Here is a 21,277-nt window from a genome sequence, read left to right as displayed (position 1 = left end):
TAAGACAGAGCTCTTTCGGTGTGCATACCCACCTGACCTTCTATGAATTACAGACTGTTCTGTATGGAATGAGAGCATTTGACCCCATGATTGCTGATTTTATGTTTTTAACTGTGGTTTTAACTTGTGTGATAATAATATTGTAATGTTTTAATTGTATTTTTTAAACTCTGTTGTGATATCGCCTCGATCCAATTGGGAGAAGCAGGAAGATATAAATAAATTCTATTATTATTATTATTATTATTATTATTATTATTATTATTATTATTATTATTATATCTCTGAATTCCAACATGCTTTTTTGACGGTTTGTCTCAGTGCATTGCAACACTCGTTCTTGTTGAGGATAGGAAAACGCCTGTGTGTGTGCATTCGTGCATGAATTCAAGTCACTTCTTGACTTATGGCAACAGCATGAATTACACAGTTTTCTTAGAATACTCAGAGGTGGTTTGTCATGCTTTCCTCTGAAATATGGCAGTCCCCCTTTCAAATACCAAACAAGCCTGACTCTGCTTAAGACCAGGAAGTACATTTTTTACAGTACTAAAGACTATTGCCATGTATAGATCTGAGAGCTGGACAGTTAAGGAGGAGGATAAGAGGAAAATCAACTCATTCTTAATGTGCTGCTGGAGAAGATGCTAAAGATTCCATGGAGAGCCAAAAAGACCAACAAATGGGTCCTGGAGCAGATCAGGCCAGAAATCTCCCTAGAAGCCAAGATGACAAAACTCAGGTTGTCATACTTTTGACACATCATACTTTGGACACATAGAAGAAGGCATGAATCATTGGAAAAACAGTAATGCTAGGAAAGGTAGGGGGAAGTAGAAAGAGAGGAAGGCCACTTGCAAGAAGGATGGACTCTATTAAAGAGATCATGAGTATGAATTTGCAGTTGAGCAGAGCAGTAGAGGACAGAGAGTCTTGGAGACGTCTCATCAGCAAGGTCCCTATGGGTTGAGATTGACTCAAGGGCAGTTAACAATAAAAATCATTAGTGAGTCATTATGGACCAAGAAAATCCAAATTCTAAACTCAGAACAAAGAGTGGGGGACATCAATAAAACATTACTGTAAATGTGTCACTTGGCATAAAACTGGCCCCATTTCACTCTGATCCAGATCTAAATGGCTAGTTTCACAAAACAAAATATGGACAGGCTTACAATATGCATATTCTTCTGAGGATTCTTTTTTTTTCTTTTTCTAAATGCCACATTCTATGCTATCTCCATTGTAAAATATTCTTGAAGACTCATTTCCTGTTACCATTCATTGTATTTCATCAGAACGTGTAAAGTTACTGTTTTGGACAATTCCCACAATTGTTCAAGCAAGAATTTGGGGTGCTGTGGAAGCAGAATCTGGGAGTTTCCCTGTCACTGAGGCAGCAAATCCAATCCAGGCTTTAAGGGGATTCTCCAAACCACTGAACCCTATCCTCAAAAACAGGCCAAGTGCTTTGGATAACTCCTTTAAAATTCAAACTAAACCCCACATAGCAGATTCATGGATGTAGCTATTAGAAACACCAACCACCACTGAATTGTAGTCCAAACAAAGTAATTTTCACATGCTCTGATATTCACTTTCTCTAACTGCCCCACACTGATTTATAAGCCAAGAGGGCATCGTCTCTTTTGTTTAAAGAAGAGCTAGAAAAAGATCATTGGCCTGGGGTTTCTTATTATCAGTTCAGTGAGTAGGTTAGCAGCTTTAATGGGTGAAATAGCAGGCTGAATTTCCTTAGCAGTAGCATAGCAGTAAATTCTGGGGGCATAGAAGGTCTATATGACAACCTCAACACCCATGGCACCAAGAAAAATCCATAGCTATGTGTTGAATAAAATATGTTTTTGAATATACAGTACATAAAAGAGCTTATTCCAGTTAAAAGCTTCATCATAAAACACAGACATAAAAATACAAACCACCAGTCAAACAGTCCAGCAGTGTTGGACTACGACTCTGGAGACCAGGGTTCGATTCCCCGTTTGGCCAGGAAACCTACTCGGTGACCTTGGGCAAGTCACATGCTCTCAGCCTCAGGAAAAGGCAATGGCAAGCGTCCTCTGAACAAACCTTACAAAGAAAACCCCACTTCTATGTCAGCATTTTCCAAAGATGCTGGCAAAATGTCAGAAACAAACTCTTTTACAACATGGCCATACAGCTCAAAAACCCCACAAAAAAACCCTACAAACTAGAATGTTGTTGTTATATTTATTTATACCTTGCCTTTCTCCCAATATTGGGATGCAATATTGCTTGTAACATATTTAAAAACAATACACTTAAAAAAAGGTAATTGGGAATGCTGCAAAAATATAAATGGAGGCAGTGATTTCTGAAAGCTGCAAACCCAAAAACAGGAATGGCTGGAATTCAGGGAAACTATTTCTTCCCAGAGGCAACTGCTACTTAAATTGAGCCAAGGTGAGCTATGCCAGAATTGAGCTGGTATGCTTTGCAAGACCTACTCTGTTAAAGCATAATCCAACTAGATCATGGGTGCAAATATTATTTGCTAGTGCTCACATTCTCTATGAGAAAGGATATCTCAAAATGATGAAATACCTTGTCAAAAAGAATTGTCAAGTGTTCTCGATGGTTTTCTTCTCTGCATGAGAAGGAGCAGCGGCAACAGCAATGTATTTTGTGCAAAAATGGTCTATAGTGTATTTCAAAAATGGAACTATTTTTACATTTAAAAAACTCTGAAAAAAACCCACAAAATGCCCCAAGGGTCTATTGAAAAATGTCCAAAAGTTCACACCAGGAGGGGGGGAGTGAAACTTTTCATTGTAAGGTATGAGAATTAAATTACCAAAGATTCACATCCCTAACAAACAGGAAGTTTAACTCTAACTGAAATAAAGGGATGGATCCCTTTTTTAGAGTTTGTTCCCACAATACAAAGCATATCATCACAAGCTGCCAAGAACACCAAAAGTAAGCTTTGCCAGGACTACGTTCTTTTGCAAGCCCACCTCTGCAAGTTATCCCAGATAAGCAAGATGCATATTGCACAAAGACAACTCAGGCCCAGGCTACAAATGGAAGAAACTCAAATCTAATACCAAGCCTTAAAAGAAATCTACAAGATTTATGGCATGGGCAATGTCACTTTTGCTCAACCAGACTTATCTAAAACTGACATGAAACAGACAGTATGTCAATTAGCCATTCAGAAGAGGGACTAAGATTGCTAGAAAAGGGAATGGAAGACACTATCGTATGTATGAATGTATAACCCTCCTGTGTTTTCACTACAACCGTATTTAATAGAGACACACACATCTTGGCTCAGCTTGATTCCTCTGCCAGTGCCATAGAAGAGTGTCGTCATGTCACGTGTGAAAGGAGACCCAAGTGAGATGCAAAATACAGACAATCATCTGTAACTGTAACAGTCATAGGAGGCTGGTGGCTCCTATGTCAGTCAGGTAATACTGTATATCTGCTCTGGATTTTAGCCCAAATTTTGAGGGTGCTACCAAAGTTGTTGAACCTATCTGGAGAATAGGGTTCAGCAGCCCATATAAAATTTGTACTAAAATCTAGAGCGGATTCTAGATTTCTAGATGCCTCACTAAGACAGGAGTCACCAGCCTCCTATGGATGTCATTGGAAATTGGATTATTTTGGATTTTGGAATTCCAGATAAGGAAGGCTCAACACGTACAGGGAGACTTCTCTCTTCTAATCCCTCAGCCTGTGTGAGAATTACAACTAAGTCCAGAGGGATGAAAGAAGCTAGAGAGAGGTAGTACACAATATCAACAACCCCTACCAGTTAAAAAGTCTTTGTGTTTCAACCCTGCCAGCCCTGGCTCCATTACAACACTGGAGAGCACAGATTCCACAGAGATCTATTTGATGTTTACGCATTCCTGTAGAAAATTGCTTGATTTTCAGCTCTTGGACTAAAGTGCAGACTGGCATTCATATATACTCCATCAGTCGCATTTCCCCAGACATTACACAGTTCTTGACACAATAAAGCTAACACAACATGTAAACATGCATTTAGAGCCATCGCTTGATCACCAGAGCTGAACAGGAATTTTATGTAGGTGAGTGAGCAACCTGACAGAAGAGAAACAGTGTTCTGCCACTCTTCCACCAGCCTATTTTCTTTTCATGTAAACTTCAGAGGAAGGCTTTTTACCAACCATCAGCATGGAGACACAGCCTCCATCATGTTAGCAAGCTAATAATCAACAATATAGTGTGAACCAGGGCTCACAGGGTCAAAGCCCCAATACTTCTCCATTAGCAGGGACTACGACACTATCTCTCAATCCCATTGGATTCCCCTGTTTCCTCCAGTTTTAACCACAATCCTCACAGCAGCTGGAAATGATATGCCTTTTCTCCGCAACATTATTGTTATGAACTATCCCAGCTGTAATGCAAAGTATGTTGGGAAGACCTGATCTTCACTGGGCAAGGTCTCTTAGCTTCAAAAAAAAGACCTACACCAGGTAGAAAACTACTAGGTGTTTTTTTTGTTTAAGAACAAGATCAACATATCTGCCTACATTTTTGGATTCTCTACAGTGCTGTCATGATGACAGTAAAATTTGTCACTACGCCACTATTAAGTCATATTTGTGAACCTTTTAATATTAATTTAAATCTGAAGTGGGCAACTGCTTTATGTGCCAAGGAGCCAATTTTCTGCCCACTGTGGGGATTCCAAGTGTTGTACAGAGAATAAAAATCAGCCATAGGTTTATTTCTAGTTTTGGAAAATGGGTTTGCCTTTTTGTTAACAGTGTGGAGGCCTGGGGCTTGTAACCTATTAAAAAGATTAACTGTCACTCCTGAAAGCTTCCAGGAGAAGCAATTCCCATTTGGGGGAGGGCAGAAAACGGGCATTCCTAGAATCTGGAGGGGTTGAGGGCTATATAGAGTAGCCCCACATGTGTCCCACCTCTGATTTAAAGTAAAGTATTTTAAAAATAATAAGAGAGTGATGTAGAAATGAAACAGATGTACGGCTAAAGATCCATTATAGAGAATTGAGTACAGTATATATATTTTTCATCCCAGGGTTCAGATATCTTGCCTGGGGGAGGAGAAGCTTCAATGATAGAAACCTAATGTAACATCTCCTGGGTGTTGAAATGTTCACTAATTCATTTGAACTTTGATGATGGCCTCTAACATCCCTGGATTTCCAAAACTCCAATTGAACCTCTTGCTTTAAGGAAGGAGAAATGGAGGATATATCCTTTTTGATGCTTGCTTTCTAAAATTTCCCAGCAGCTAGGAAAAAGAAAGCCATCCATGTCTCAGCTTTTCCCAATAAAGCATTGCCATTTCTGCCTGGACAGGATGTAGGTGTTTTACACCAGCTCCTTCAAACATTTATTTCTTTCTGGTTTCTAATTTCCTTTTTAAATTTGGTCTTCACCCCCCCCCCCAATCTAAGAATACAAAATGAATAAATAAATAATTCCCCGCTAAAAGGCTCTGTAAATTTTGGAAGGGACAGTGCAAATGGCTTCTTGATGGAGCTGGAAAGGTTGAGATCTTTTTGAAAAGCATAATCAGGGCTGCAATATAAGCCACACAAGTGTAAAAGGACTTCATAATCAAGTCAGCCGCCACTGTGTCCCATTCTTGGGTCATTAAACCTTCACCTCACAATAACAGTCTAGACTCTTGATGTACCAATGGGTCAGATTTCACATAAACACATTATGAAATCTAGAAACACCTATACACTGCATCTTTTAAAAAGCCAGACTCCTATCCCTCCCTTAGTCACCACCTGCAATGTACAGAATGATGCATGCACATCTGCACTTCTTGAATTATCTGATGTGGAAGAACAGTAATTGCCTTTTGCCATTGTACAAGGGACAAATACTATAGTTGTACCCATTGGCTACAACTATTGTTTTTTCTCCTTGACACTCTCCAGGAACCAGCAGCTGTTGGCTTACATATCAGCACTGGTCCATGGACTACCATTTGAGTAGCAGTGTTGCCCCTCCTGGATGTTGGAGAATCCAAAATGGCCTTAAACTGAGCTAGGTGGCTTCTGACCTTCCACTTGGAGCTGGGCTTCTTCCCAAGAGCTTGATAACAGCACTTTTTGTGGGAGACAACGTCTCTCAAATTTCCCCACTGTCCTATTGACAATGCTGAAGTAAGATCCAGCTACTAATCCAGTTGGCATCATTACTAAGAATGGAAAGGAGAAAACCATTTTCTCCTTTGTCTCAACCAGCAAAATTTCTTGGGCCAGCCCTGGAGAAAGGGCAAGATTAGGTATTCTGCATTGCCTGAACAGTCTGAGCTGTGGCCAAGGAAAGATGAGGGACATGACACGTCCTAGACTAGCAGGCTGCAAATCCATCCATTTGTTCATGACCAGAACTGAAGAACATGACGTTAAAAAATGTCAAGTACGGGACAAACCAAAACCAACAGATTTTTCATATTTGGGGCAGACAACTTGCCACCTGCAGCCCCAATGACACCTGCAGCCCCATCCCATGATTACCCGGCTAATATAGTACCAACTTCCAGGTAGGAGCAGGCTGCAAAGCTTTATTGTGCTGGAAATTGTGACATTTGTCCAGTTGAGAGAGATGCAGTTCTTGGCCTGTTGAACTTCAAATGCCCTGCAAGGGGAGGATGCCTTTCCAAGGTGTGGGCTAGAAGAAATCATTCCAAGTGGGCTTCATACCCAGCACATCTTAATTTTAGAAATCAGATCTGATCCACAAGGACTAGAACCTTGTACCATCACTTTACACACAGAAGCAGAAATCTCTTGGAATCTGTGCCAAAGGGAAAACTGAGATCTACTCCAGAAAAAAGCTTTATTTTTTGTTTTGTAGTTTTGGCAAAGTGCATGTGCATCTAAAATGCACATCATTTCACAAGATGAACCTCCTACCCCCAGAATTAATGAATCCACTTATGTGAGTCACACAGCAGTTGGGCCCCAAGGAATGGAGAAGATTCACAAGCTGCCTTTCAAAAGCCATTTTTCAAAAACATGGCACTTCTACAAACTAATCTCTTCTCAAAGGTCAAAGAGCATTTGTGGAGGCCAGCAAAGGGCAGACTCAGGGTCATACTTCTCAAACAGACTGGCTTGCTTTTTGGACTTTATCCCTGGTTGTTTTCTTAAGCCTGTGGAGTGTCCTTCAAGAAGTCCCAAGTCCATGTTGACTTCTAGAAACCATTTCTGCAGACAGAGCACATATACAGTGGACTCTTCCCATCCATGGAAGATGGGAAAGAACCTGGATGTTCAACCCCCATATTATTTAAGAGCAATGTCATGTGCTATCATTGAATAACATGGCGCATGGAGAACTGTTGACACTCCAATCTGCAGGCTGCCAATGCAGCAGGCCCACTGTGGTAGGAAAAGAAATGCATTCTGCATATGCTCAGAAATACAGACAACTGTTAGGTGTCATGGTTAGAATGCCTGGCTAGGATTGATGAAAGCAACAGTGGATTCAGTTCCCTTTTAATCCACACAAACAGCTTCATTTATATACCGCTTCATACTGAACTAACAGTGTCTAAGCAGTTTACAACTGTAAGCTAATTGCCTCCAACACTCTAGGTACTCATTTTAGCGACCTCAGAAGGATGCAAGCCTGAGTCAAGCTTGAGCCCTTTCACTGGTATTGAACTTGCAACCTTATGGTTTGTGAGGCCCTTATCACACAAGCAAAATTTGAAGTTATCCCGGGGTCAATGTGAAGGCAATGCAGGGGCAATCATGGGGTTTCAAGTTTGTTTGTCTCACGATGCCAAACGCAATTAAGAGCCATCTTAAACACAATCGGGGGGTCATTCCAGGGTTAGGTAAAGTTTCATGTTTGTTTATCACACGACGCCAAACGCAATCAAGAGCCATCCTAAAAATAATTGGGGGGAGGGGTATTCCCGGGTCATTCCAGGGTTAGGTAAATTCAGGGAAAAAGAGGATTTGCCCAACCCTGGAATGACTGCTGACTGTGTTTAAGATGGCTCCTGATTGAAACCCCATGATTGCCCCTGCATTGCCTTCACATTGACCCTGGGATAACTTCAAATTTTGCTTGTGATAAGGGTCTGAGTGAATGGTTGCAGTACAGGCATTTAACCACTGCGCCACCAGGCGCCACGCTCACTAGCTGACCCCAGTCTCTCAGATTCACCGACCTCTTACTGGATTGCTGTAAAGCTGAAATGGAAACTGGCAAGACCATGGTGCAGCAGGGTAGCTGTGTCTGCAGTTTGGCACTTAAAGACAATTTTATTCTAGCTTTCCTGGACTAGAATTCACTTCATCCCATGCACATGTGGGTTGGGCATGCACATTTCATGCATGTGATAAAATGGATTCTAACTCATTCAGACTCAGACTCATTCAAATGGATTCTAGCTCATTCAAATTTGCAGGATATATTTAAGTTTGTATTAATATAAGCCCAAAATGCACAAAGAACTGGCCTAGTGCAAAAATCATGAACTCTGAAATCTAAAAAAATCAATTCTTTTCAGTGCTGCCCAGGATTGATGGGAGTTACAGTTAAATATCTCTATAGAGGACCACATATTCTCTATTGCTGATTTAGAGTATCAGAACTGTTGCTCAGTCATGCCACACACAAAAATCCCATTCTGGTTAAGCCAAGTTTTTTTTTATTTCAGTAGTACATATAAATAAAGGTGGAAGGTTATCTCATTACTGCTATTGAAAAAAAATTGGGAATCAATTTCTTGTGGATCTATTCCAAACAGCATAGGAATCTATCAGGAAATCCATTACTTTCTGCCAATCCCTAATCCACCAAGGCATGAGCCAGAATGAGTGTTGTAAATCGTTAAGGCACCCAAGACTTTGTGGTGCACATCCTACAAGAGCTTGGAAAAGTTACTTCTTGGACTACAACCATTAGCCAGCATGGCCAGAGTTGTAGTCTTTCCTTGAGAACCTAGACCAACTCCCTTCCCACTGTCCTTTAGTTCACAGGTGAAGATTTCTTTATTCTGGCAGACTTTGGGAAACTATATAGAATAACGGGACTTTGAATAGTATACTGTGCTATTTTTATTTCTTATACTTTTTAATAGATGCATGCTACAACACTGTACATTGCTTCTAATTCTACAAGAATAACTTTTTGAATGCTTTTATTTGTATATGTTTTTACTGAGCCCTGTTTTAATTTCAGTAAGATATATTGAGCTCTGTTTTTGAGCAAAAGGTGAAGAATAATGTAAATTAAATAGTCCAAAATGTATTTTTCCCAAGGTCTGGTCCACCCACTGACAAAGGCAATCCAACAATTCCTTACTGAGCCAGTCTGTATGTTCAGTAGAATGCCAAAGTCCCAATGCAGGAGAGAGATGTTAGGACTTCTATATCCTAAAGGCACCAAACCCCACCAGATCTTGGACATTAAGCAGAATCATCCTGCTGAATGGGAGACCACCAACAAATACCAGGTGCGGTAGCCTACATTTCAGAGGAAGGAACTGGCAAAACCACCTCTAATTATTCCTTGCTTAAGAAAACCTTATAAAATTCATGGAGTTGCCATATGTCAGCAGGCAACTTGAAGGCACATACATGCAGGAGAGAGATGCTAAAATGGAAGATCAGTTCTGGGATTAGGTTTTGGCTGAAATGTAACTCTCAGGTTGTCCCTTTCTTGGCATGAATGTATGACAAATGCTAACATCTAAGAAGAAGGGAAATCTCACCCTTCCTGACATGCTGCTTACCATTCACAGCATCTCACGGCCTTTTCAGCACTCACACAAATGTAGTGTGTGCACTGCAGCTGCCTCCTTCCTTCTTTCCCATTTTGCCTACCATCAGGCTTGCTCTTCAGGGAGAAAAAGAGGAAGACTTTCAAACAGAACCATCCCCAAAACCTCATCAAGAGAGCTTTACAAATGAATCTCTGGAATGTCTCCACAGAGGCTTTTCAAGCTGTGCAGCTGCTGCTGTCAGAAATCCACTCCAGGGTACAAGATATCCTTGTTAAATGGGTAAGAGAGACAGACAGAGAGAGACCCTCCAGCTGTCTCCGAAATGTAAGAGCCCAAAAAGTCAATTCTTTTTCCTGCTCTTTCCCATTCATGTATTTTTCCCAGTGTCTTCCCAGTGTTTTTGACACAATGATACACACTGATGGTGTGTGGAAACATACAAAACCTGCCAGTCCTGACCAGACAGTTCCTCCAATGCTCCCTCTTCCTGGCTGCTGCACCTTCAATTTACTGTCTCTTTCCACCACTGCCTATGCTGCAGTGATGCTGCTGTCATGCACCAAGCAGATTCTGGCCATACTGTCTTCTACTCTTACTGCTAAGCCCAGATTTGTTGTGGTTACTCCAGTGGTACTGGAGAGGTACGCTGCATAGGTTTGGAAAGACTGTTAGACCTGGTGTTTATTTGGTTTAATCATGTTCCAGTTAAAAGAACCACATGCCATGGACAAGCCATGCTGGACCTCCAAGAACTATACCTCATCAGCAAGTAGGGTTGCCAGTGGAGGACTGTCCTAAGCCCTGATGTTTGGGTCCAAAGCCTGGGAACCTAAGGATGGCCCCTGGTGATTTCATTAAGCATTAAATATCAACCACAGTTGTTCACTGTTTGGAAATTTAAGAAATCTACGAAAGTTAGGTCAAGGGGCTGTTCCCAGATCAAGGTGAAATGAGAAAATTCCCCCTCCCCCTTTACTTAAGGGAGATGGGGAAGGAGATATTTATCTATTCTATTGCTTCTAGCTAAAAGGCAGATGCAAAGGGGAGTAAAGGATGAGCCCTGGTACCACAATGAGTAGGAAAGAAGGAAGAACAAAATAAGTAAATATATAGGTTCCCTGGAGTCTTTGCATGTTGTGTTGTGTGCTTTCAAGTTGTTTCTTGACACCATCTTAACTGCCATGGCTCAGTGCTAGGGACTCCTGGAATTTGTAGTTTGTTGTGGCACTAGAGCTCTCTGACTGAGAAGGCTACATGTCAACTACATAAACTATAAATCCCAGAATTCCACAGCACTGAGCCATGGCAGTTAAGGTGGTGTTGAACTGTATTGTTTCTAAAATGCAGATGCGACCATGGTCAAGCCACACTAGGATCCAAAAGTTCTTACTTCTCACACAGTTTTCAAGAGAGAGCTCTTACCTTGATGAGTTATTCACACTGTGAAAATAATCTGGGTCTGGGATGAATCTGGGTTAAATCTTCACATGCATCCTAAATGCACCCGATCAAGTTTGGGGTTGGGATACCAAAAATCCCACCTAATCTGGGATAGTCAATATCGGTTTTCCCCCCTGAATTTTTAAAAAAGATCTACATCACCAGTAGTATGAATAACTGGTGCAAATAGACCCGAATAGACCTGCGATAAAACACTGAATATGAAAAAAGGGGTTCAAAATGCATTTACATCATCAGCTTATCTTTGTTTAAATGCTTGAACATGTGACCAACCGAACTCGCAGAGATGTGCATCAATGCAGATTGATGCAGTTCCGCAGTGTGAATAACAAATCTGGAATGTGTGAGTGAGATGCCTGGAGGATCAGAAGAAAGAGGCAAGCCCTGAGATCTGGAAATCCTAACCAGTGACTTACATAAGGCATCTTCCTCTTCCCCACATACACACCTACACACAACCCTCCCTGCAAGATCAGCAAAATCAGAATACTGTATAGTCACTCAGCGAGGATGAAAGAAAGCACTTTGCACAATTAAAACGACGACAAGTTTGATTTGGAAGAGGCACACTCAGAAGAAACAGAGTGCCAAATCGATTCAGAGCTGCCAATTCATCTCCTGGCAGGGCTGCTGTGTCTTTTTTCAAAGTTAGGCTTGTCACTATTGTTTCGATCTCCACACCAGAAAAGAGGGAGAGAGATAGACAGAGAGGGAAAGAGCTTTGCTTACTAAATTTCCACCTGGCTGAGAGCTATTAAAGGCAGTGGAAAGGCTCCAGGGAGCTATTAAAGGCAAAGGAGCCAATGTAGCAGCTCTAGTTAAACACACACAAGACCCACAGACAGACATACCACCAGCTGGAATACTGTCTAGAATATGATCCCTTTAGTGCACTTAACTTGAGTGAAGTTAGCCTTGATTTATACCAAGGTTAAGCAAAAAGGGGGGGGGAGAAAAGATTGCTTCTTAAACAGCATAATACATGTCTCCATAGGAACGGCGGCCTAGGCTAAGAGACTACAGAGTTACTTAATCAAGAGGAAAAATCCAGTGAATTGAAAAGATCCTTTGTAAAGCACGGTAGAATGTTAGCCAATCCACCCAAGAACTGTAAGAATGTTAACAGGTTCATGAGAAAAGTCATACCTCAAGCCTTTAGGATGAGCCTGAAGGCTTCAGCGGACCTCTGGGTGTTGCTATGAATAAACCCCAACCAGGCACCAAGATAAGTGGCACAGGGCACCCTTTCAGGATCATGCCAGATTAATACACTTAGCTCTCCGTGTCCATGGATTCTTTACCAACGGATTCAACCCCCCACGGCTTGAAAAAATGCAATATACAGTATAAGCAAACCTCAATTTTGCCATTTTACTATTTATTTATTTAAGGGGGGATTCATTTCTTTCTTTCAGGTTTTGTTTGCTTGTTTGACCCAAAGTGGGTCAAACAAGCAAACAAGTAGGGTTGCCATAACCCAGCTGAAACCGGGATTTTCCCAGTTTTGGCGGCACCAGGCCCCTCCTGTCCCGGGTGCCACCAAAAACCGGGACAACCCCGGTTGCAGCCGGGTTGACCACAGCCCGTGGGGCCTTGCTGCCCTCCTCCTCCTCCACTGCGCATGGCCACGTGGAGGAGGCGGAAGAAGAGGAGGGCAGCGAGGCCTGGGGTGTAGGAGGCGAGGTGGAGGCAGCGCCTCCTGCGCGTGGCCGCGCCACCCTCCCCCCCTCCTTCCCAGCCTCTGAGGAGGCCTCGGCCCTCTCAGAGGCTGGGAGGAAAGAGGAGGCAGTTTGCGGGTGGCCCCGCAGGCTCCTTCCCGGCCTCTGAGGAGGCCTCGCCCCCTCAGAGGCCGGGAAGGAGGGATGAGACTGCCCGCGATCATGGCGATCACGGGTGGCCCCGCGGGCTCCTTCCCGGCCTCTAAGGAGGCCTCGGCCCCCTCAGAGGCAGGGAAGGAGTGCGGGGGGGTTGTCCTGCATTTTCTTCTTTTAAAAAAAATGTCCTACATTTTAAAATGTTGTCCTACATTTGTCCCGGTTTGAGGTCCTGACTTATGGCAACCCTACATGAATTCAATAAAAGTCAAAACGATTAAAATCAACTACAAAAATTTAAAATCTTTTAATATAAAGAACACTTTTTTACTATGCCATGGTATTTAATGGGACTTGAGCATCCACAGATTTTGATATCCATAGGAGGCCATGGAACCAAACCCCAGAGGATACCAAAGGCCCACTGTACATTCAAAAGATAAATATATGCTTAAAATCATACCATCAAGGCACCAGGAATTGAGTTCAAAAACTATACAGTACATTTTGGACTACGACTGTTTTTTGGAGCTCTGGTGCCATAACAAAATACAATTCCAAGAATTCCATGGCAGTTAAAGTGGTGTCAAAGCAGATTATTTCTGCATTGCAGATGCAGCCTAAATGGGAACCAATCTTCAAACAAGGGTCCAAAACACACAGCAGAAATAATGCAGTTTGAGGCTGCTTTAACTGCCCTAGCTCAATGCTACAGAATTATGAGACATTGCGCCTTCTCTATCAGAGAGCTATGGTGCCACAACAAACTACAATTCCCAATAATCTCTAGCACTGAGCCAGGGCAGTTAAAGTGGTCTCAAACTGGATTACTTCTGCAGTTTGTTTTTGGACCAAGAACTCTCAAGTGCCACATCCTCCCCTCTTTGTCCCTGACAAAAACTTCAGGGATGAGAGCTGAGTCTGAAGACTTTGGCGTCAACTTGCTTGGCAGTGGTTCCTCAGTAGTCCTAAGCTACCAGTTCAGTTCTGCCCATACATCACCCATATGATTCTGCATGGCACTCAGACAGGCAGCAGGCGTCATAGAAGTAGAAAGCACACGCCACACTGCAGGGAAGCATCTGCAAGACTGGGCATGTGCTTACTAGAACAAACCCTGAGGGATAAAGCAAAGACGGTTTGTCGTGTGCTATAAGGAAGGCCAAAGGGAAAAAGAAATAAAGAAAATGCAGCCACCAATTCATGTGCCCTGGAGGTATGTTTCTTCCTGCATCCCCAAATATGGCAATCCAAACCACAATCCTCCAGAACAAGAGGCAACAAGCAAGCCCAGAGATCACAAGGCAACATCACCAGGCTGTTTTTGTCAAGACCCAACCTCGGCTGCCTGCTCTGCTCTGACATTCTCCAACATTTCACAGATGAAAACTGGAATATCTATGGCCAAGCAACATCAGAATGAAGTCAAAACACAAAAGTAAATCTACAGCAATATATAAATAAAGTTTAATAATAATAATAATAATAATAATAATAATAATAATAATAATAGTTATGAATGAGAAAGCACACTCAAGCTAGGAGAAGCTGCAGCAGTTTGCTTTTCCCTGAGCCTCCTGGGAAGGGCAAGACTCTGCCTCACCTTTCTTTTTCCTCAATGCCAAATAAACTGAGTACAAACTACTGTACCTCTAAACTCCAATTGAGGTATGCTGAGGACTAAAGTGGGAGGAAGAGAGAGAAATTGGGTCATTTTAAAAGCTGATGAAGAAGCAGGATGGCGAAAGATTAATCATGACTATCTCTGCCAATTCAGGATAGTTGGAGGGTATGTGATTGGAAATTCATTTTTCTACCCCTCAATAGTAGGCAAGTGAGAATTTTAAATCCTCCTAATATCCTGGATGTGGCACCACCATTAAGCACTATGCATGGTAGGCTGTCCAAGAAGGAGCACTACCAGTTTAACCTATCTATGGAATTAAAGCCAAAAACAAAAAAGAGGACGCAAATTTGCCTAAAGTTAGATTTACCTACCTTTATGCACAAATGTAGACAGCCAGCGTGATGTAGTGGTTTGAGCATTGGACTATGACCCTGGAGACCAGGGTTTGAATCATGGCTCAGCCATGCAATCCCACTGGATGGGGATGGCATCAGAGGATAGCAATGGCAAACCCCCTCTGAAAAAGCTTGCCCCCAGAGTCACCTTATAGTCACCATAAGTTGGAAACAACTTGAAGGCACAAAACAACAGCACACAAATGTAAACGTACCATCTTAGGCATTCAGACTATCATCTAAATCAGGGATAGGGAATCCCCACCTCATCCAACTTGCAAGCTTTTTCTGCTGTTATGTCTGGTCAGTGACAGATCAGATATCAGTATTAGGATACAAGAGATAAAACTAAAAATAAACCTATTTAATGTTGAAGGAGATGCTGGAAGGCAAGGAACTGGCCTTTATAGCCCCCATAAAAGTTGCATGGGATTGAGCCATGCTTTGTGTGCATAAAAGCTGTTGCACTGTCTGGGACTTACTCCAGAACAGACATGCATTGGCTTGAGCTGTGCTTTTCTGGGGAAAATTAAACCTGGTACTTTCCACTGTGTTTTGGCCTATCCTGTCCCCTGGGGGTTTGCCATTTCCACTGCCATCCTCTGAGGCTGAGAGTATGTGACTTGCCCAAGGTCACTCAGTGGGTTTACACAGCCAAATGGGGATTTGAACCCTGGTCTCCAGAGTCGTAATCCAACGCTCAAACTACTACTCCATGCTAGCTCAGACTAATCTCCTACAACCCTTTAAAGAGAAGATTGTTGTCTGTAAAGTGTGGCACACTGCGGCTCTAAGCTATCAGAGGACATTGTCTTAGGAGGGTGCCTATAAGAAAACAGCACACCAAAAGCCTCATCAAATATGGGTCCAGGCCCACTAATAAGTGCCAGGTGAAGCTTTCTTTCCAACATCTGGAACGGAAACCATCTGAACTGCACTACATTACAACCATTGTCCCAGAACTGTGACATCCAGAAATAACTCAGTGGACATAGGTGCTTTTCATTTGGACTGGCACACTACAATCCAGCAAAACTTGTACATGCCTCATACTGTTGCCCACAGGTTTTTTTGCATGGAACCTTCTAAGAAAAAAGGAAGCAATCATGACAGTATTGGCCATGCTGGATGGAAATTATGTTTCCCGCACAGCTGTTAGGGTCGCCATAAGTCAGAAATGACTTGAAGGCGCACAGCATACAGGAGAGCAGAAGGATCAGAGTGACTGACCCATAGATGAGCTATGCTGAAAAACCCCTGCAACAAATTTGAATCAGGGTGGGCAAAACATGACCTGTGGTTCACATCTGGCCCTCAAAGCTATTTGAGTGGCCCTTGGCCCATTTTGACTCCCTGGGCCACCCTTCTTCTACCCCCACAAATGGAAAGCTGCCTCTAGTAGAAGTTTCCATGAGCAGCAATTCACCTTTTAAATAGATTGCAAGGTCTGTTCTTGATAGATTTAATGGTAGGTATCAATCAGATAAAATCATTGCAATGTTTGCAATATGACATTATTTATTATAATAAGGCTATGCTAAGGTTAAACAATGTAAGTTGGGTGGATGTTTAAGGGTTGCATGATAATATTGGGTATTATAAATGGGATTTAGAAAAAATACATCTGTTCTTCACATCCAGAACTGAACTTCTAGCCACTCCTAGGAGAGCTATTTGTTTTTTGGCAACCCATGTGGCTCCCAGAAGGCAGACAGACCTCAGACACATGACCATTACATTCCCTTGATTTATACTGAGAGATGAGGACTGATGGTGAGGAAGAAGACTAAAGTCATAGAGGCAACCACCTCTTACATTTTTATGAGGACGTTGTGCATCTGTGTGATCTCTTTCAGGACTCCTGGGCAGGACACAGAGGTGGGATCACAAAGCATACCATGGCATTTCCCCAGCTGACTGCTCTGAATGTCATCTATTTGAATCAGAACTTTAGAATGTCACTGCAACGACGAGATCGAGAGACTATATATACAAGCTGGAGATTACTGTTTGAATGAAAATGTAAATTTATAGAATAACAGCCCTCTTTTATTTCAGAATGACAAATTTGCTTTCAAAGTTTGCCCTGTTTCCAATCCTCTGAATTTGTACTCAAAGGTAGGAAGATTGTATCTAAGATCTTTTTGCTGGGTAATTCTTTGGTTAAGACAAATTAGGGTGGAAAACAGAAATACATAATATATATTTTTGTAACCTATCTTTGCAGCAAGGAGCTCAAGTCTTCTTCTACATTTCTATCGTACAACAACCCTGTGAGGTAGGTTAGGCTGATAGAGTGAGCTTCATGACCAACTGAATATTCAGATCTTGGGACCCATTCACACTTTATTGTTGTTTTTTGCCTTCAAGTCATTTCCAACTTATGGAGACCCTATCACAGGGTTTTCTTGGCAAGTTCCTTCAGAGGAGGTTTGCCATTGTCATCCTCTGAAGTTGAGAGAGTGTGACTTGCCCAAAGTCACCCAGTGGGTTTACATATCCGAGCCAGGATTCCAACCTTCATCTCCAGACCCTAGTTCAACGCTCAAACCACTACACCACACTGGCTCTCCACTCCCCCCTTTAGATGCATAGGTACAACCATTTCCATGAATACACCTCATAACCAGGTGTGGGATTTATAGAGCTCGCCACAAGTTGTTGGTGTGTAAATCTCAGCAGCCCTACCCAGCATAGCCAATGATGAAGAATTCTGGGAGCTACAGTCCAACAATTTCTGGATCACAATCTCACCCCATCAGACAGAAATGAATGTACAATGAAAAATGAATTGCGTAATGTGAATAGATGCAGACAACCACAAAGGTGAAAACCAGTAACTTCTCCATTATGTGCACGTACTTTAACGATAATATTTTTTTTAAAAAAGAGACTCAACTCATTCAGCTGCAAGGAACTGAGAAACAAACTTGTAATCCCCTTCCAAATAAGGAACCAAGCGCATGGCATTTAATTGAAAGCAGACTGGGAGCTGTCAGATTATATTTTAAAAATGAATGAAGACTTGGGGCTCTGCCTCACTTTTATCTTGTGCCTTCAGGACTCTGTTGTTTTTCCACAAATCATGTATAGGTACAAATCATGTCTATACACTTTAATGATTTTGTAGTGCTGTATCCCCGCTCGGCCATGAAACCCACTGGATGACCCTGAGCAAGTCACACACTCTCAGCCTCAGAGGATGGCAAAGGCAAATCTCCTCTAAAGAAACCTGCCAAGAAAACCACATGATGGGGTTGCCATAAGTCAGAAACAACATGAAGGCACACAACAACATTTTAACTGTGGATTTATGAGCTTTTAATTGTGTTTTATATTAATATGTTGCACCCCACCTGGAGCCTTGAAAAGAGGTGGGAAAGAAAATAACAACAACATGATAATGATGATGAGAAAGCCTTGCAAAACAATTCTATAAATATTTACTAAAGATTTGGCTCCATCCAATACAATTCCCAGGTAAAGGGCTGCAGTCCCAAATGGTAAAGCACTTGGCACAGATTTGGCTTTGTTGAGGAGTTCTGTGTAACTCAAAAGCTTGCACAACTGAGGTGATACCTCGACTCTGGGAAAATGAACCTCAGGTTCAGAAAAGGGAAGAAGACTTATACAAAGGGACTCTCTGTTCATACAAACTCATCCCAATTCCTTCCAGAACTGACAATCCAGGCAGCTTTATTGAGGAGTTCTGTGTAACTCAGAAACCTCCACAAATGAATTGATACCTTAAACTCCGGGAAAATTAATCTCAGGTTCAGAAAAGGGAAGAATCCATATAGAAAAAGTGGGACTCTGATCATACCAACCCATTCCTCTTCCTTCCAGAACTGAAAATCCGGGCAGCTTTGTAAGTCAGTGTAACTCAGAAGCCTGCACACCTCAACTCTGGAGAAATGAAGCTCAGGTTCAGAAAAAAGACAAAGTCTTATAGAAAAAGTAAAACTGGTCACACCAACCCATTCTCCTACCCTCCAGAATTGAGAATCCAGACAGATTTGTTGAGGAGGTCTGTGTAACTCAAAAGCCTGCACAACTGAGAACTAAGTCATACCTCAACTCTGGCAAATGAACCTCAGGGTCAGAAAAGGGAAAGGGAAGAAGACTTATTGACGAAAATAGGCCACTCCAGGCAGCTCTGTTGAAGAGTTCTGTGTAACTCAGAAGCCTGCACACTGAAATGATACCTCAACAACTGGGAAAAGGAACCTCAGGTTCTGAAAAGAAGAAGGGAGGGAGATTCATAGGGGGGGGGGGAGTGGGTCTCTTAACTCATACCAACCCATTCCCCTGCGCGCCAGAACTGACAATCCAGGCAGCTTTGTCGAGGAGCTCTGTTTAACCCAGAAGCCTGTGCACCTCAACTTTGAGAAATGAACCTTGGGTTCAGAGAGGAAAATAAGAAAGGAGGGAGACTTATAGAACAAGTGGGACTCTTTGCTCATTCCAGCCCATCCCTCTCCCCTCCAGAACTGACAATCCAGGTAGCTTTGTCGAGGAGCTCTGTGTAGCTCAGAAGTCTGCATGCTTCAACTCTGAGAAATGAACCTCAGAAAAGAAGAAGGGAGGGAGACATATAGAAAACAGTGGGGCCTGGCTGTGTCCATACCCACCCGATCCCCTCCCCTCCAGACAGTTGTATAGCCAGCCTAGGGCTGCGATGGCACTCACAGGTATCTCTGCTGCTGGGTTTGATGGTGCAGCGCCACCGAGAAGCCAAAGAAACTCTCCGGGTTCTTGCCTTTCTTGACGATCACGTACTTGGTCTCCAGGTTGAAGGCAGCGCATGGAGGGGGGCTGCAGCAGAGAGATACCCAGAGAGCAGATCCCAGGAAAAGGAAGGCTCTCTTCCTCCAAACCAGGCTTCTCTGATGGAGCCCAGGAGCCATGGCTGATCAGAAGCTCTCTGTTGGGATGAGAAGGTGGCGATCCTTGGTTGCAATGCCAGGGCTGTTCCTCCTTGTTTCCCACCTTCTGCTGTTGCAGTGCTTTTAAGCTCCAGATGCTTTGCAGGAAAAGGGAGGTGCACTGCTGCCTCTGTCTGCCCTTCTTGGTTCCCTCCTTTCTCTGCCTCCTCTCCACCTTGTGAGAGAGAGAAACCCAAGCGATCGCTCTCTGCCTGGCGACTGGCTGCCCTTTTCTTCCGGGGGAAAAGAGAGAGACACACAAACAGAGAGAGGCCCTGGGCTTCTTAAAGGGGCCCTGGACAGGTTGGACACCTGCCCAGCAATGCCAACCCCAGCCAAAGCCAGGGCGGATCAGAAAGCCAGGGAGAGGGCCCTCTAGTTTTGCAGCCCAAAGGCAGCGATCTGAGGCCAAGCAAAAACAAAAGGAAAGCCTGAGCATGTGCAGAGTGCCTTGCTTGACCCACTAAATGCCACCGCAGCTCAGGCATTGGGGGAGGCTTTGGAGTTACACAGAACTCCTGGACAAAGCTGCCTGGACTGTCAGTGCTGGAGGAGAGAGGGATGGTTTGGTATTAGCAGAGAGCCCCACTTTTTCTATAAGTCTATTCTCCTTTTCTGAACCTGAGGTTCATTTTCCCAGAGTCGAGGTATCACCTCAGTTGTGCAGGCTTTGGAGTTAGACAGAGCTCCTCGACAGAGCCAAATCTGAGTTTTAACACTCCCTGAGTTAAGGGGTTTAGGACTGCGCCAAGTGCTTTAGCATTTGGGACTGCGGCCCTTTTACCTGGGGATTGGATTGGATGCAGCCAAATTTTGGGTTGGTTTCCCTGCCTCACTCCCTTGCCAGCTCTGCCCCCTGAGCCATCTCCATCACATCCCAGGTGTGTGGATCCTGTGGGGCATTGGCATTAGTGGGTCAAGAAATGCACCCTGAACACGCTCAGAGTTTTCATTCATTTCGCTTTTAAAAAAAAATTATTAATTTTATCTGAATTTAAGAAATACAGCCATAACATATAGTACATCCATCTTGAATTACTGTTTACAGTAATTCTTTATACATTATTATTATTGTTATTGTTATTATATTAATTTATTTATTTCCTGCCCTTTCCCCAAAGATAGGACTCAGGGCGGCTCATGTTATACAGTATCATAATCTAGAGTTTCTTTCTCACCTTCCAATTCCGCCATCATTCATTCTTTTGCTCCACATAAACAAACTTCCTAACTCCATCTCTTTGGTTTGATTCCTTATGGGTTATATATGTTTGTGTATGTCTGTATTCTTGTGTCCTA

General features: G+C 42.8%; 1 protein-coding gene across 2 annotated transcripts in view; it reads right to left on the bottom strand.

The window, feature by feature from the left end:
- ITGA3 (integrin subunit alpha 3) overlaps positions 1 to 20,205 on the bottom strand; it is a 76,938-nt gene extending 56,733 nt beyond the window's left edge. For both annotated transcript variants that reach the window (XM_042475309.1, XM_042475310.1), the window contains exon 1: positions 19,743 to 20,205. In XM_042475309.1, the coding sequence (XP_042331243.1) occupies positions 19,743 to 19,960 (218 nt within the window). In that variant the 5' untranslated portion in view covers positions 19,961 to 20,205. The remainder of the gene's footprint in view (positions 1 to 19,742) is intronic.
- Between the last annotated feature and the right edge of the window lie 1,072 nt (positions 20,206 to 21,277).

This window comes from Sceloporus undulatus, chromosome 6, assembly GCF_019175285.1.
Source record: "Sceloporus undulatus isolate JIND9_A2432 ecotype Alabama chromosome 6, SceUnd_v1.1, whole genome shotgun sequence".
NCBI classification, from domain to species: Eukaryota; Metazoa; Chordata; class Lepidosauria; order Squamata; family Phrynosomatidae; genus Sceloporus; species Sceloporus undulatus.
Note: the sequence above shows the minus strand (reverse complement) of the source record. Positions and strands in the feature narration are given on the sequence as shown.